This window comes from Theropithecus gelada, chromosome 11 (genome assembly GCF_003255815.1).
Source record: "Theropithecus gelada isolate Dixy chromosome 11, Tgel_1.0, whole genome shotgun sequence".
Taxonomy (NCBI): domain Eukaryota; kingdom Metazoa; phylum Chordata; class Mammalia; order Primates; family Cercopithecidae; genus Theropithecus; species Theropithecus gelada.
The window spans coordinates 107,040,784-107,056,171 of NC_037679.1; the positions used below are offsets into that span (position 1 = coordinate 107,040,784).

A 15,388-nucleotide genomic window follows, 5' to 3' on the forward strand; every position below is an offset into this window, starting at 1 on the left:
CCCCAAGGGACTTGCCCAAGATGGCCCAGCTAGTAAGTGATGCAAGCAGGATTCAAATCCAGTCTGCCTGATTTCAAAGCCCACGTACATTGCACAATCCACACCTCCTTAAATATCTCGTTCGAATCATTTTCACTGCAAGCTTACGGGGTATTTTCTCCCCATTTCACTGACAAGGCAAGTGAGACTCAGAATGGTGAGGTGACCTGCACAGGTAGGGTGGAAGAAAAGCCTGCGGAGCTTGAACTCGGGCTTGGCTTCCCTCGGCTCTGTCCCCAGCAAGCGGGTCTCACCTTTCCCGGTGCCAGCCCGGCGCACCGCCCGCCCGGAACTACGCTTCCCGGCAGAACCCGGGCGTGCGCACGCGCACCGGGGCCTCCGCCATGGCGACCGTGCTGTCCAGGGCGCTCAAGCTCCCGGGTAAGGAGTCGCAACCTTGCGACCACCCTGTCCCCGCCAGTGTTGGAATAAGGGGAGGCGAGGCTCTGGGGTGAGGCCGGTCGGGCCGTGGCCTCAACCGAGACACAGCTGCAGGCGCCCAGTGGCGAGGAGGGTGCAGTCCCTGGGGGCTGGGGTTCCTGTGCCACCAGGGGGCGAGAGGGGCGTCCAGCGGGGCAGGGGTCGCGGGCGCCGGGCGAACGCGGAGACGCGCGGGGAGAGGGCGCCGAGCAGGTGTTGTGGCGGGGAGTGTCAGAACGCCGGTCGCCGCTGTCCCGAGGGGAGGCTAGTGAGAGGAGCATCCTTCCCGAGCGCCGCGGACCGGGCACCGCGGGGACTCCGGCGCCTTCTGTCTTGGCTGGACCTGGGCGGGGGCGGCGGGACGGCGAGTGGCCCTCTGTGGATCATCCCCTCTACCTAATGACAGCAGCGAAGCATCCATGAGGCAGGTGGGACAGGTGTTTACGTCCCTTCCTAGTTTACAGAAGACAAAATGAGAGTTATTTGGCTAATTGAATTGTCCCAGGTCTCTCAAGTATTGGGAAAGCTCGGCCTTGAACGTCAGGGGTCTTTTCACTCTAAATCCTGAACTTTTGATTCCACTTGGTCGGTCTCCAGCTGCCGAGATTAAGCATGGGAAATGATTTGGCACCTATAAGTTGAAGATAATGTATGGAATCTTCTTTAAGGCAGCGTTAGGGGTGATGACAACTTCCAGAGCTGATTCAGTACTTCGGGCAGCAGCTCCAAGTTTTTTTTCCTTTCTTTTTTTTTTTTTTCCTTCCTGAACCTCCAGAGTAGGATTGTACTGTTAGAAACTTGATATTTTAATAAAAATATATTTATTCCACCCAAGTAAATTTTAAACATTAGGCTTCAGAAAAACTGATGGTTCTATCTAAATAAGTTTTAAGCATTAAACTATAAACATTTGTTTGCTGATAATTTGTATTAGAGGGAAAAGCAGTTGCTTTCACTGTTATCTCTAGAGAGGGCTCTTTGGGTGTTGGGTGAATAGCTGGTTTGAGTTTGCAGGGGGATTACAGGGTCCTTGTTCTCAAGGAGCTTCCAGTTTGCTACCCTGAAGTGAACCTTGCCATTTGGATGACACTGGGTTGGATATTAATTTGCATTTCTGTCCCCAGACTTCATGACCTCAGACAGATTTTTTTTTTTTTTTTTTATGGGCTCATTGGAACATTGGAAGGAACACTGATAGTATCTGTCTTGGAATGTGTACATAACACTGGAATTAAATGAGAGACATGGCCCTTTACCTGCAGGATTAATTTTTTACTTTGAAGAGAGTAGCCTTGTATATCCTTAGTGTAGAATGATATCCTCCCAGAGGGGTAATAAGATGTCAGACACATTTAGCTTTATTTCTTTTTTTCTTTTAGGGTCCTTTTTTTTTAAAATTTTTATTTCAGTGTAGGTCATTGTTATTCTCTGAGAATGAGAATGCGGGAACATCTTGCTTTAGCAACTCTTGAGCTCTTTTGTGTTCTTATGTCCCAAGGCTGTGGTGTTATTACTCCCTGGAGTATTAGTTGTAGGAACTGGTTGGGGTTCCCATAGCCCAGTCCCTGAGCCTGTTTGGCAGGCAGCTTGGCCCTGAACCCTGAGACATGCTTGATACCTTTTTAGGCCCAGATATAGTAGGCATGCGTTCTTTCATGTGATGTGGGTTTTAAGAAAATAAAACCACTTGCACTTTTCCTCGTCTTCTTGCCCTTTCTTGCCTCCACCCAAAATACTATTTTTAGTTTTTGCATTAGGTACAAGTTGTTTTCATATAGCTTTTTTTGACTTCTCTGTAATTGGGGTTCTGAGACTGCTGTCCTGTTTGGGCTACTGTGTTATGTTCCTGTAGTTAACATCCTCACTGTTTTCTTTTTTGTTTTTGTTTTTGAGATGGAGTTTCGCTCTTCTTGCCCAGGCTGGAGTGCAATGGCGTGATCTCGGTTCACTGCAACCTCCGCCTTCTGGGTTCAAGCAATTCTCCTGCCTCAGCCTCCCGAGTAGCTGGGATTACAGGCATGCTCCACAACACCCGGCTAATTTTGTATTTTTAGTAGAGACGGGGTTTCTCCATGTTGGTCAGGCTGGTCGCTAACTCCCGACCTCAGGTGATCGCCTGCCTTGGCCTCCCGAAGTGCTGGGTTTACAGGCGTGAGCCACTGTGCCAAGCTCCATCCCTACTGTTTTCATGTGTGAGGACGTCAGGATGGAATGGTGGCTGAGAGCATGAAACAGGCTCGGATTCAAATCCAGTCTTTACTTAATTAGTTACTTAATCTCTTTAAGCTTTAGTTTCCTCATCTGTAACAATAACATTATTATGGAACATTCACTCTATGCCACACATTCTACTACATATTTACCTCCTAGGGTTATCTGAAATAGTAAAGGACATGGATGTACTTAGGAGATCTAGTAACCTCTGACATACGTTAATTAGTCAGTAAGTGTTAGCTGTTGTCATCAGCACCATGCTCATTTATGAATGTGATACGTGAAGGAAGGCTTGATGTAATAGTGAGCTCTTGACAGATCTCAGCAGCCTTGTTAGAAAAGAGCAGTTTCGCTAAGCTCAGGAAGGAAAGATGTTTGGCTCACATGCATAAAATGAGGTTAATTAGTAGCAGAAGGCCAATATGACATTCATAAAGCCAGTAGGACAGCTTGTCTCCTAAGTATATATGTATTTTTTTCCTTAGGCCATTTTATAGTTTGAAGGTCAAACACTGGAGGGAATATCAGAGCAAAATGATTTTTTATGATTTATTTGTGTAACTTAGAGTCATTATATGCTCTTGGATAAACTAACCCATGATATGAATTATTTACCTTTAGTTGCAGTAGAGTGTATTGTATAGTATATGTACAGTAGAGTGTATGCTACAGTATCATATATGTTATGGAATAGTGTATGTTTTAGTATATTTCCTGAAAACATTTGGGTATGGTATAATTGCATCACTTTCCTATTTGTGTTTTCCTCTCTACCATTTTGGAAATCCTATTATGTTTAAACAGCATCTTTAGTCTTCCTAAGAGGAAAAGCAATAGCTGTGGAAAGCTCACTTACAATGATTTGCTATGAAATCAGTGCCCTCTCCCTTATTCTTTGAAAACCTTTCATTCATTAAAAATTTGGGTGGTGGCTGAAAGTAGCAAGGAAGCGAGTGAGTGTTAAGTGTCTTGGACTTGGAAGCTGGATTTGTTGCCTAGCTCCTCAGCCTGAGTAGGACTTAAGGCAAGTTGGCGGACTTCTTTTCCTTCACTCTCTCTTATTGTCTTTCTGTAAACAGAAAAAAAAATTATTTAAGACTTCTGTAATAAAAACTTGCAGTCGGTAATCCTTAAGCTGAAGTTTGTTTTTGCACTATCTGAAAAAAAATTAGTATAAAAGTATTTATTCCTCTGAAAAGGCTGGCCAAGAACTGGCCTCTAGTCTTCTGTAATGTAAAGAAAGCACAGGAGTATGATAACTCTGAGCACTTTTGTGCTTGTCTTTATATTTCAGCGATATCCTGGCTGGGTCAGAATGCTTGGACATCAAATTGCATGTTCTTTCTCTGAGGACTTTTGAGATATTGCTCCACCATCTTTTAATAGTGTGTGTGACTATGGAGAAATCTTTGCCTAATTTTTGTTCCCGTCAGTAGTGACTGGATTCTTTTTCCTTTGGCCTGGCTGCTCATAGGATTCCTTCTTTGTCCTTGAAGTCCTGCGCCTTTACTAGGATGTATTTCAGTATTGATTCTTCTGAATCAGTTTTTTTTGGGACTCTGTGTACTCATTATTCTGCAGTTTTAGGTCTTTATTGTAGGAACTTTTTTTTTTGCAACTCTTTAAAATACTGCTTTTGGTATTTTCTTTTCTGTTATCCTCTTCCGTCATGCATATATTGGCTCACCTTTGTTGTCAGTATCTATCATGTTGTTTCTAGTCTTTTTAAAAAGCCTTGATTTTTTTCCATGGGATCATATGTAGCCAGTACAGACTTTGAGGCCAGGCTGGTTTTGAATTGTTACTTATCACTTGCTGTTTAACTATGGGCCAGTGTGTTAGTCTGTTTTCGCACTGCTAATAAAGACATACTTGAGACGAGGCAATTTACATAAGAAAGAGATTTAATGGACTTACAGTTCCATGTGCCTAGGGAGGCCTCACAATCATGGTGAAAGGTAAAAGGCACATCTTACATGGTGGTGGCAAGAGAGAGAATGAGAACCAAGAGAAACAGAGTTCCCCTTATAAAACCATCAGATCTCGTGAGACTTATTCACTACCATGAGAACAGTATGGGAGAAACTGCCCCCATGATTCAATTATCTCCCATTGGGTCCCTCCCACAACACATGGGAATTATGGGAGTACAATTCAAGTTGAGATTTGGGTGGGGACACAGAGCCAAACCATATCCACTTAACTTAAACTTCAAAGCCTCAGCTTCCTCGTCTTGAAAGTGAAGACAGTAATGTGTCTACCTCACATAGTTGTTATGAAGATTTGCTGAGATAAGAATTTTTTTTTTGAGACGAAGTCTTGCTCTGTCACTCAGGCTTGAGTGCAGTGGCATGGTCTCAACTCACTCTAACCTCCACCTCCCCAGGTTCAAACAATTTTAATGCCTCAGCCTCCTGAGTAGCTGGGGTTACAGGCGCCTGCCACCACACGTGGCTAATTTTTGTATTTTCAGTAGACACAGGGTCTTGCCACGTTGGCCAGGCTGGTCTTGAAGTCCTGGCCTGAAGTGATCCCTCACCTTGGCCTCCCAAAGTGCTGGGATTACAGGCGTGAGCCAGCACCCCTGGCCTGAGATAAGACATTAAAAGGGCTTGGAAGAGTGTAGGATAAGTGTTCAGAACTGCCAGCTGTAGTTATTTCCATTTCATTTTGCTTGATTTTCACTAGTCTGTTCTTTATGTCTCTGACTCTGTTTTCAGCAATATCTGTTCCTTTAGCTGATTCCAATAAGGATTTCTTTTCTCAAATTGGTTTGTTATTTTTTCCAGTGTTTTCCTGAGTGCTTATTTCAGAGAAGACGATTTTCCTAAATTTCCCAGACTCTGTGGGGAAGTATATGTTCATTATTTCTTCCGTCTTGTGGTGTGATTTGTCCAGCATTTGTTCTTCAGCTAATTGTTTGCTATGTTTCATTGTTACTTCTTTCTTGAATATTCATAGAGCTTTGTGGTATCTTGTGGAATGAGTACTAAACATGGCTTCTTTCTGGTTATTACTCACATTTAAATGGGGCAGTTGTTTGACAGCCTGGCTATTGCCAGAGGGGTGATGTAGGGCAGTTGGAAGCAAGAATGTAATCCAGGCCTGTTAAGTCAGCTGGCTCCCCACCAGCACGCTTCCTGTGTGGATGTCTCTATCCTGGCTAGGACGAGGCTTTTCACAGGACTGTAGGGTGCTGGTTTGGTGTTTCCTTCACTGACTTTGTTGTGCCAGTTATCAATTTATTGCCTGCGAACTCCAAATTCACCTTTGTTGACTGATCTGTGAAAGCGGGTGTGAGCCCTTTCAAATATCGTTTGTCCTGCCTTGGATATTGTCTCTCAGTCCTGGGGGACCTTTTAGAGTTCTCTTCCCATCTTTATGTTTACTCTCCTGTCTTTGCTTAGTAATTTTTTATGTTAAACTTGTCCTCTTTGAACTACTGCTTGGCTTCTGCCTCCTGACTGGGCACAGTCAGAGTGATTATGCCCGGTGACTTTTCGAACCTACCATCATGACAGTGTGCTTTTTGTGACGATGTCAGCTTGTGCTTTTCCTCCTTTGGTCCTACTTCCCTTTGACTCTGTGGTGTCGAATGGGGCTCATTGGTGCTTCTGTGACCCCAGACTTTGTCTTTCCAAGCAAGCAATTACTGGTTTGGCTGTATTTGTGGAACAAGGGAGGTAGTATAACTTGTTGGTTAGAACAACAAGTAGACTCTGCAGTCAGATGCCTGGGTTTGAATCCTGGCTTTTCTTTTGGCTAGTTCTGTGATCTTAGCCATCTTACCTCTCTATATTTTATTTTTCTTGTTGATAAAATGGGGGATAATAATAATAATATCTACCATATGAGGTTGATGTGAGGATTAAATGAATTAACACATGCAAAATGCTTGGATCAGTGCCTGGGACAGTAGGCACTCAATACACTTCCAGTTGTCATCGTCATTATCATCATCATCATCTTATTGTTGTCATGATTATTAATTCTGTGAACTCGGCTCATTGCTGAAGATCTGCAATATATGTGCAATATATATCCACAAGATGTATTTGCCTGCTCTTACTGAGCTTTCTCAGCTGAGTACAAGTTTCAGTGCATTTGGTTCATAACTTGTGGTTTGGGAATGCGACTGTTTCCTATTTTGTGTTCTATTTTTATTTTTCTTTATTTGTCTTCCTGGTTTTAGGAAGAGAATGTGACAGAAATGCCCACTTTTGCCATCGTTAACTAGAAGCATGTAATCTTGCTAAACAGACCAATTTGACAGCAGCTTTTTTCTCAAGGAATGCTTGCAAATTGTTTTATAAATTTCTTACAGATTTTATAAGTTCCTGGAGCATATGCTTCTCTTCCTGCCTGCCTGTGATAGTACATAGCATGAGAAAAGTGAATTTCCTTTAAATTGTTTTGCTGGGCAGCATTTTATTAATGATTTCACTTTGACAAAGGTGCTGTTTTAGCCCGATACGTTTCTTGCAGGGTGGAGACTGACTAGCAAGATTGAATTTGATGTCGATGCTATATTTTTCACTTGGTGCTAAAAATCCAATTGCACAATTATAGGGTGGCTTAAGCATGTGTTCAAAATGCTTGGGAGTTTTAATTGAATCAGTATGTGATGTGAATGCCAAGAAAGCTATCAAGATCTTACATTATAGAAATTGAACTGTTGTTTGCTATCTGGAGTAGATAGGAAATAGGTCTGCCCTCCCTTTCTCTGGTCAGACTGTACCTAGGATTGTATCCAGTTCCAGGAACCATACTTTAAAAAGCACAGACGTATCACATTGTGTCCAGAGGAGAATGACCAGGATGTTGAGGACACCTGAAACAATGCTTCTTCAAGTCATGGGTTGAGAGAGGTGGAGGTGTTTGACTTGGAGATGAGAAGAGTGGGGGAGGGCACTGGGAGATACAATGCCAGCACCAGTGATGGCAATGATAATAATAGAAGCTAAAATTTGTTGTGTGACTATAAGCCAGGCACTGAGAACCACACATATATTATCTTATTGGATTCTCATCACAATCGTATGAGCTAAAAAGAATAATTATTCCATTTCATAAATAGGGAAATTGATGCTCAATAAAGTTAAGAAATTTGAGACCACATAGTTCATAAGAGATATAGCCAGGATTTGGCTTGATGTTTGATTGTGAAGAATTGAGCTCTTAAATACCATATCATATGTCTCTTGTGACTGATACTGTTGAGTGTTTGAAGGACTTGCATGTGAAAGAGGGATCCCAGAAATTAAAACTGGGGTAGATAATTGGCAACTTCCCAGAAAAAAATTCTTGAATCAGTGTAAAGAATTTTTTTCTAAATTAGAGGTCAGTGTAGCCCTAATACAGGTTACATTCAGGTGTTTGCTAAGTGACTGGTGGGTAGGTCTTTGTAAGTAGCTAGTTGTAAGTTTGGGATGGGGTGGGGATGGATTATGTGATCTTTAAGGTCTCTTGCTGTGCTTTCTTAAGTGACTCTAGAGTTGAGAACTCTGTGTGTGCTTTCCTGTTTTTCAGATACATATAAACATTTTAAATTGTCAAAAAATACATACACCATAAAATTTACTATCTTAACCATTTTAAGTATACAGTTCAGTATTAACTGTATATGCACCTCATCTCTAGTACTTTTTCATCTTGTAAAACTGAAACTCCATACTTATTCAGTAACAACTTTTCCTTCTACCTCCAGACCTAGGCAACAACCATTCTACTTTCTGTTTCTGTGAATGTGACTACTCTAGATAACTCATATAAGTGGAATCACACAAAAAAAAATTGTCTTGGCTCATTTCACTTAGCATAATGTCCTCAAGGTTCATCCATTTTGTAGCAAGTGTCAGAAGTTCCTTCCTTTTTAGAGCTGAATAATATTCCGTGGTATGTACATATCACATTTTGTTTATCATGTCAGGTGTATTTTAGCTAAAAAACAAAACAAAAACAATCACTTTAAAAAGCATTAGAGTTAATATTATTCTAACAACCCATGGCTCTGTGTGCAAATTATTATGTATAGAGTTATCTGGGATGGTTAGGGAATGGTGTGCCCTAATTTACCAAATAATTTGGTTCATGGAGTAGAAATACAAATTGAAGGAGATTATCTGGAACCTCTACTGACCCCATGGCATATAAGTACTATTTTGAATTAAGTTTCTAATAACTGATTTATTTTCTTGTAATTTGTGCCTTTTAAAAATCAAATATAATATTTTTTGGGCAAAGTGTGTAGCTTTGAAAATAAAAATAAATGGAAATAATTTCTAGTTATTAGGATGACAGATTATTCAGTATTTTCTTTGGATTTTTTTTGAAAGTACTTAATGTTATAATTCTGTGGAATATTCATTTTAAAAAATCTAAAATTTATTGTTTTTTTAATGTACCAAATACTAAACTTTAACACCACAAGTTTTACTTCCAACATCTGGTATTGGAGAAACCAGCCACCAGTATTTCAACGTAGGTTCTTTCTATTTTCCTTAAGTGTAGCCGGTCTGAGAAATAAAGAGAAAGAGTACAAAGAGAGGGATTTTATAGCTGGGCCTCTGGGGGTAACATCACATATCAGTAGGTCCGTAATGTCCCCTGAGCCGCAAAACCAGCAAATTTTTATTAGGGATTTTAAAAGGGAAAGGGGTGTATGAACAGGGAGTAGGTCACAAAGATCACGTGCTTCAAAGGGCAATAAAGATCACAAGGCAAAGGCAAAATTAGAATTACTCATGAGGGTGTATGTCCCGCTGTGCATGTATTGTCTTGATAAACGTCTTAACAGAAAACAAGGTTGGAGAGCAGAGAACCAGTCTGACCAAAAATTACCAGGCTGGAATTTCCCCATCCTAGTAAGCCTGAGGGTACTGCGGGAGACCAGGGCGTGTTTCAGTCCTTATCTCAACCACATAAGATAGACACTCCCAGAGCGGCCATTTATAGCCCTCCCCCAAGGAATGCATTCCTTCCCCACGGTATTCCTTGCTGGGAAAGTAGTTCAGCAATATCTTCCCTACTTGCACGTCCGTTTTTTAGGCTCTCTGCAAGAAGAAAAATATGACTCTATTCTGCCCAACCCTGCAGGCAGTTGGTTATCTTCCCTTGTTCCCTGAGAATTGCTGTTATTCTGTTCTTTTTCAAGGTGCACTGATTTCACATTGTTCAAACATACATGTTTTACAATCAGTTTGTACAGTAGTGGTCCTGAGGTGATGTACATTCTCAGTTTATGAAGGTAATGGGATTAAGAGATTAAAGTAAAGACAGACATAAGAAATTATAAGAGTATTATTAGGGAAGGGATAAATGTCCATGAAATCTTCACAATTTATGATCAGAGATTGCAGTAAAGACAGGCATAAGAAATTATAAAAGTATTAATTTTGGGAATTGATAAATGTCCATGAAATCTTCACAATTTATGTTCTCCTGCCGCGGTTCCAGCAGGTCTCTCCATTCGGGGTCCCTGACTTCCTGCAACAATCTGGTCTCCATATAGTGTTTTATTCTTTCATTTTATTAATTGAACAAACTGAGATATAATATATGAAATGACATCACCAAGGCCAAGGTGACCCAGAGGTAGACACTAGCATTAGTAATTATTCTTTTCCTCTTTTTAATTAGCTGGGTTATGTGTTTTTTATTTTTAATATTTCCTCTGAACAAAAGATTTAATGATAGAGTTTACATTAGTGATAGATTACCAGATAAAGTCTCCCCAAAAGAAACATTTTCTTGGTTGTTACTTGGTGGTAACATGAAGTAAAGGCATAAAATCATTCAGTCATTGGCAGTGAGGCCAAGGGGTGAGTGGCTTGGGAGAAGGTGTGCCTAGGCCTTTCTGTAATTTCTGTCTCAGCTATCCCAAATCAACACTGCAGGCTAAGTAAAAACAAAGTGCTTGCTGTGCAAAGCAGCCTCAAGGCAAGTCCCCTACCTCTGTATTCCAGCTGGATCACCACCCCTCCCAGAATGCTTGCTCAGAAGAGCAGTTTTTGGGGGTAAACACTATTTACTAAAAGATATACTGAAAGGGCCTTCAAATCACAGGATGGTTCTTAGAAGTGAGATTTCAATACATCTTCAGATGAACATTCAGTGTTCAACTTTCTAAGTTGTTTCCATAGAAACAGTTGGGAAGCCACAGATATTGGGCTGTGAGAAGCAGCGTATGGAGAATAATTGTTCTAAAAGTTTACCAGGAAAGATTAGGACGTCACAGATCTAAGAAAATCGGAGGCAATATGCACATCAGGCACATGGAGAGTTGACACGGAGCCATGGTCTTTTTCTTGAGTGAGATTCGAACACATTAAGAGAGCTTTCTTTTTAAACTGAAGATATTTTAAATTTGCTAACTTCTGCCTCCTTTTCCATTGTCTTCAGCTCATGCAGGCAGTGATCCTGGAGCACTGTGCTTTTGTTTCTCCCTCCATTCCTAACCCCTGCTTCGCTGGCTTGTTTCACAGATAGCCACCAAGGTTCAGACTTGATGTAAACCTGGATTTTTTTGTTTTAGTTTTCTGTGTTCTCCTGGGTATTTATAGATGCCATATATTTGGTGAGGGTGTCTCCTCCCCAGTTCTCCTTGACTCTCTGTTTTTCTGTCTTTTCAGGGAAGAAGAGTCCAGACCTAGGGGAGTATGATCCCCTCACCCAGGCTGACAGTGACGAGAGTGAAGACGATCTGGTGCTTAACTTGCAGAAGAATGGAGGGGTCAAAAATGGGAAGAGTCCTTTGGGAGAAGCGCCAGAACCCGACTCAGATGCCGAGGTTGCAGAGGCTGCAAAGCCACATCTTTCGGAAGTCACCACGGAGGGCTACCCCTCGGAACCCCTTGGGGGCCTGGAACAGAAAGCAGCCTCCTCCCTGGTGTCATATGTGCGCACATCTGTCTTCCTGCTGACTTTGGGGATCTCGATGATCCTGGTGCTCCTGTGTGCTTTCCTGATCCCCTGTCCTCCCAGAGATCTGCACAGCACCTGGAGCCGCCACTTGGGCTCCCAGGGAGGTGAGCTGCAGAATCTTCAGCCCTAATCCTGTGAAACTTCATGCTATCTCTCATTACATTTAAATTTTCCTCTAAATCTGAAAACTTAATATGTGTCATGTGGCATTCCCCACCCTGCCCTCCCCGCTGTGTGGAGGTGGCAAGGAGATTAAGATTTGAAAGAAAACAAACACCTCCAAAAACCTGGGAATCACTGCTCTGTGTGTCTGTCGGCATTGGTCTTTATTCGACCCAGAGAGGACGGGGCTGGTTTGCTGGGTTCCTGCTGTGGAGCCAGCACTGTATCGGGGGAATGCAAAGCTGTAGGAAGGGCTATTTACAGAGAAAAGCAAGGTTCAAGGCCTGGCTGCACCAGGTATAGGGCTCTTGTAGAACCCTTCGACATTCGTTGATTATAGAGGCCTGATCTAATTTAAATGATAAAATAATTTCATTTCCTGTAAAAGATAGTTGCTATCTTTTCTTTCTTGCTCCTCATGGTTAGGGTGGTGCTGTCTGACTAATTCCAGCTATTCTGTCTCCTTTTGGAGCAGGCTTCTTTAAAACCTCTTGCTCTAGAATGGGACTTACGTCTCACCTGTGTTGAGTAGTCCTGTCTCTTGTGAGCTGGATTAGGCTCTCCTCAGACCCTGGCATCCTGTTGATCTAGAAATGTTTATCTCTGCCACTTCTCTGAGCCCAGTTGGATTAGCTTCTGACAAGTTCTGTGTTCTCATCTTCAGTTTCTCTGAAGGCAAGTTTAATTTACATATATTTATATACAGTCTAAAGGTGACAGATTGTTGGTGTGTCTGCCACCCAGCTTTAGAAATAGAACGTCATTGAGACCTTCACAATCTCTTGTGTGTCCCTCCTGACCACATCCTCCTCTGCCCACCAAAGGCCTCTGCTATCCTGAATTTTTTGTTGATTATTCCTTTTTCTGTAAAGTTTAACCATGTCGATGTGCCGGGTTTTAAATTTTACATGAATTTAATCATGCAGTCTTCTGTGAACTGCTTTTTTTTTTTTTTTTTTTGTGACAGAGTCTTGCTCTGTCACCCAGGCTGGAGTGCAGTGGCACAATCTCAGCTCACTGCTGAGACTTCGCCTCCTGAGTTCAAGGGATTTTCGTGCCTTAGCCTCCCATGTAGCCAGGATTACAGGAGCTTGCCACCACGCCTGGCTAATTTTTGTATTTTCAGTAGAGACGGGGTTTCGCCATTTTGGCCAGGCTGATCTTGAACTCCTGACCTCAGATGATCCGCCTGCCTCGGCCTCCCAAAGTGCTGGATTTATAGGTGTGAGCCACTGCGCCCAGCCCGTGACCTGCTTTTTTGTGCCACTTAATTTTCTGAAAACAATTTATTGAGATTCATCTATATTGATGCATTATACCTGGAATTTATTCATTTTCACTACTGTCTAATTTTCCATGGTGTGAATATCCCATGATTTATCCATTTTACTGTTGATGAACCTTTAAGTAATGCTTCCAGTCTTTTTTTTTTTTTTAATAAATAAGTGATGCTGCTAAGAACATTTTTGTGTGTGTTTCCTATTGCAGTGTATAAGAATTTCTCTAAGGCATAAACCTGGGAGTAAAATTGCTGGATCATACCACAGGGTGTGTGCATGTTCATTATTAGTAGTTTATGTTAAATTATTTTCCAACGTGGTTGTACCAATTTACACTTCCACTAGCAGTGTGTGAGTTCTCTCCAAATTGTGTGGGCATCCTCGGAGTCCACACTGTTGGGTGGTCGGGGGATGGAAGTCCAGACTCCACACGAGGCCTCTGCTGTCACCACCCCTGTGGAGAGGAGGGAGAGGGCTGCCTTGTTGATGCTAGTTGGGGTGGAACTCCTTTGGTCCTCCTCGGTGAGGATGACAGTCCTGGCCCCCACCTGGCTTTCTCTGACATGACCCTGATGGTGGTGGTGGTGGTGGGGTGCCTTGTTACATTCAGGAGAGGATGGGAGCCCGGCTCCACGTTCAGCCTTTGCTATATGGGTGGGTGGAGCTGGGCCCATAATTTTATCTGGGGTGTTTGGTTGGAGTAGGACAGTTATTATCTAAAACTTTCCTGTCTTGCTGGACTGCACCTTTCCTGGGCTTTTGGCTAGGGAAGCCAGCCTTATCTGGGGCTTTTTTTGTCTGTACCTGTGGTGTTTTTGGGTTGCTGGCTTTTCCAGCACCCTATCTGGGTATTATGAGGCCAAAAGAAAACCCAGGGGACTCATCACCTTGTCATTCCTTGGGTCTTGCAGTCCCTAGCTGGTCTACTTCCTTCTCTCCGCCTTTTAGAGTTGTCTTATGTTTGTTGTACATACCGTGTGCAGGACTTTTCGATGCACTTAGCTGGGGTGAGGGGAGCAGGGAGTAGGGAGAGGTGTGTCTACTGTACCTAGTCAAGGAACTGGAGTCTGCCTGGTGTTTATAGAGCTACTGGCAACAGAGAACTGGTTTGTGGTAACTTGCTCAGGACCTTTTTGTTTTTTTATGTGTATAACAGGTGGGGACCTGTCTCCATTGGAATTGGCTGATGTGAATGGAGATGGCCTGCGTGATGTGCTTCTCTCCTTTGTGATGTCAAGGAACGGAAGTGCAGTAGGTAAGAGACGTGTCTTTTCAAGACTGCTACAGGGATACCGTCAGCTAGGAGAAAACATCAGAGCTGTGTCCCAAGTGGTACTGCAGAAGGATCTGCAGTGAACAGAAAGTTAACCGTGGTTCTGGCATACATGAAAACCCTCATAGGAAAGTTTCCACATATAAATAAAGCTCAGTCTAAAAAATCAGAAGGAATTATAGCTGGAAGGAATTTTGAGTCGTGACCAGGCCAGTGAAGAAACTGCGATGCAGAGAGGAAGCGACTTGCTCACACACTTTGCAATGAACAGTGTTTAGTCCTCGGGTTTCATGGGTTTTCTCCTGGTTTTCCATTGCTTCTTAGATTATAGTGAACATTGACTTTATGCTACCTTCCTATTCCTGGCAGAAAAGTTTTGTTCATAGACTTACACATCTTTACACACATACCTGTTGGCCGGGTGTTTTCCTTTCCCCCTTCAGTTTACGCTTGTAGACCTGCTGTCCATCCTGCTCTCTGCATGGGGAAGCTGAGCTGTATGGATGGTATCAACAGGCTTCCTTGCCTGCTGGTCTGCTTTCAATGGGGAGCCCAGCTCAGGAATGGGAGGGGAGGAAGAGTGTGAGGGGAGGTATTCACTCCCCTGGCTCCCTCCCCGCCGGGGTCACCGCAGGATGGCTGCTACAGCCTTGACCCTGGGTCACAGCTTGTTTCAAGGTGGCCCTCCTATAGGACTTTGCTTTTCTGGATTCCAGTAACTGCATCCTCTCCTTGTGTCTCTGTGGGGGAGCCTAACAGTTCTGAGGGTCTGCACTATAACTTGTGTTTCTACACGCTGGCCACATCTTTGTGAATAGTCTCCTTATGAAACCGTCCACAACTTACCCTAATTTAGGGTGCTGTTTCTGGGATCCCAGCTTTTACACATGTCAGCTGTAGAAAAAGAAGAATGTTCTGATTTCAGCCTAAGTACACAAGGCTTTTGGTTGGTCCTGCAGTCTCCACTACAGTGGAGTCAAACTGCAGGCTGTGAGCTGATGCAGGGACCTAGTTTGATGTTGAGGGTGCCCTAGTGACTGCTTTTAAGTCATCTAGGCCTTGGAATACACGTCTAGGT

At 42.8% G+C, this 15,388-nt stretch overlaps 1 protein-coding gene across 1 annotated transcript in view; it reads left to right on the forward strand.

Annotated features, from left to right (window-relative positions):
- Positions 1–268: 268 nt before the first annotated feature.
- Positions 269–15,388, forward strand: part of FAM234B (family with sequence similarity 234 member B) — a 36,595-nt gene continuing 21,475 nt past the window's right edge. The window contains exons 1-3 of the mRNA XM_025402407.1: positions 269–420; positions 11,304–11,699; positions 14,194–14,292. Of these exons, the coding sequence (XP_025258192.1) occupies positions 384–420; positions 11,304–11,699; positions 14,194–14,292 (532 nt within the window). The 5' untranslated portion in view covers positions 269–383. The remainder of the gene's footprint in view (positions 421–11,303; positions 11,700–14,193; positions 14,293–15,388) is intronic.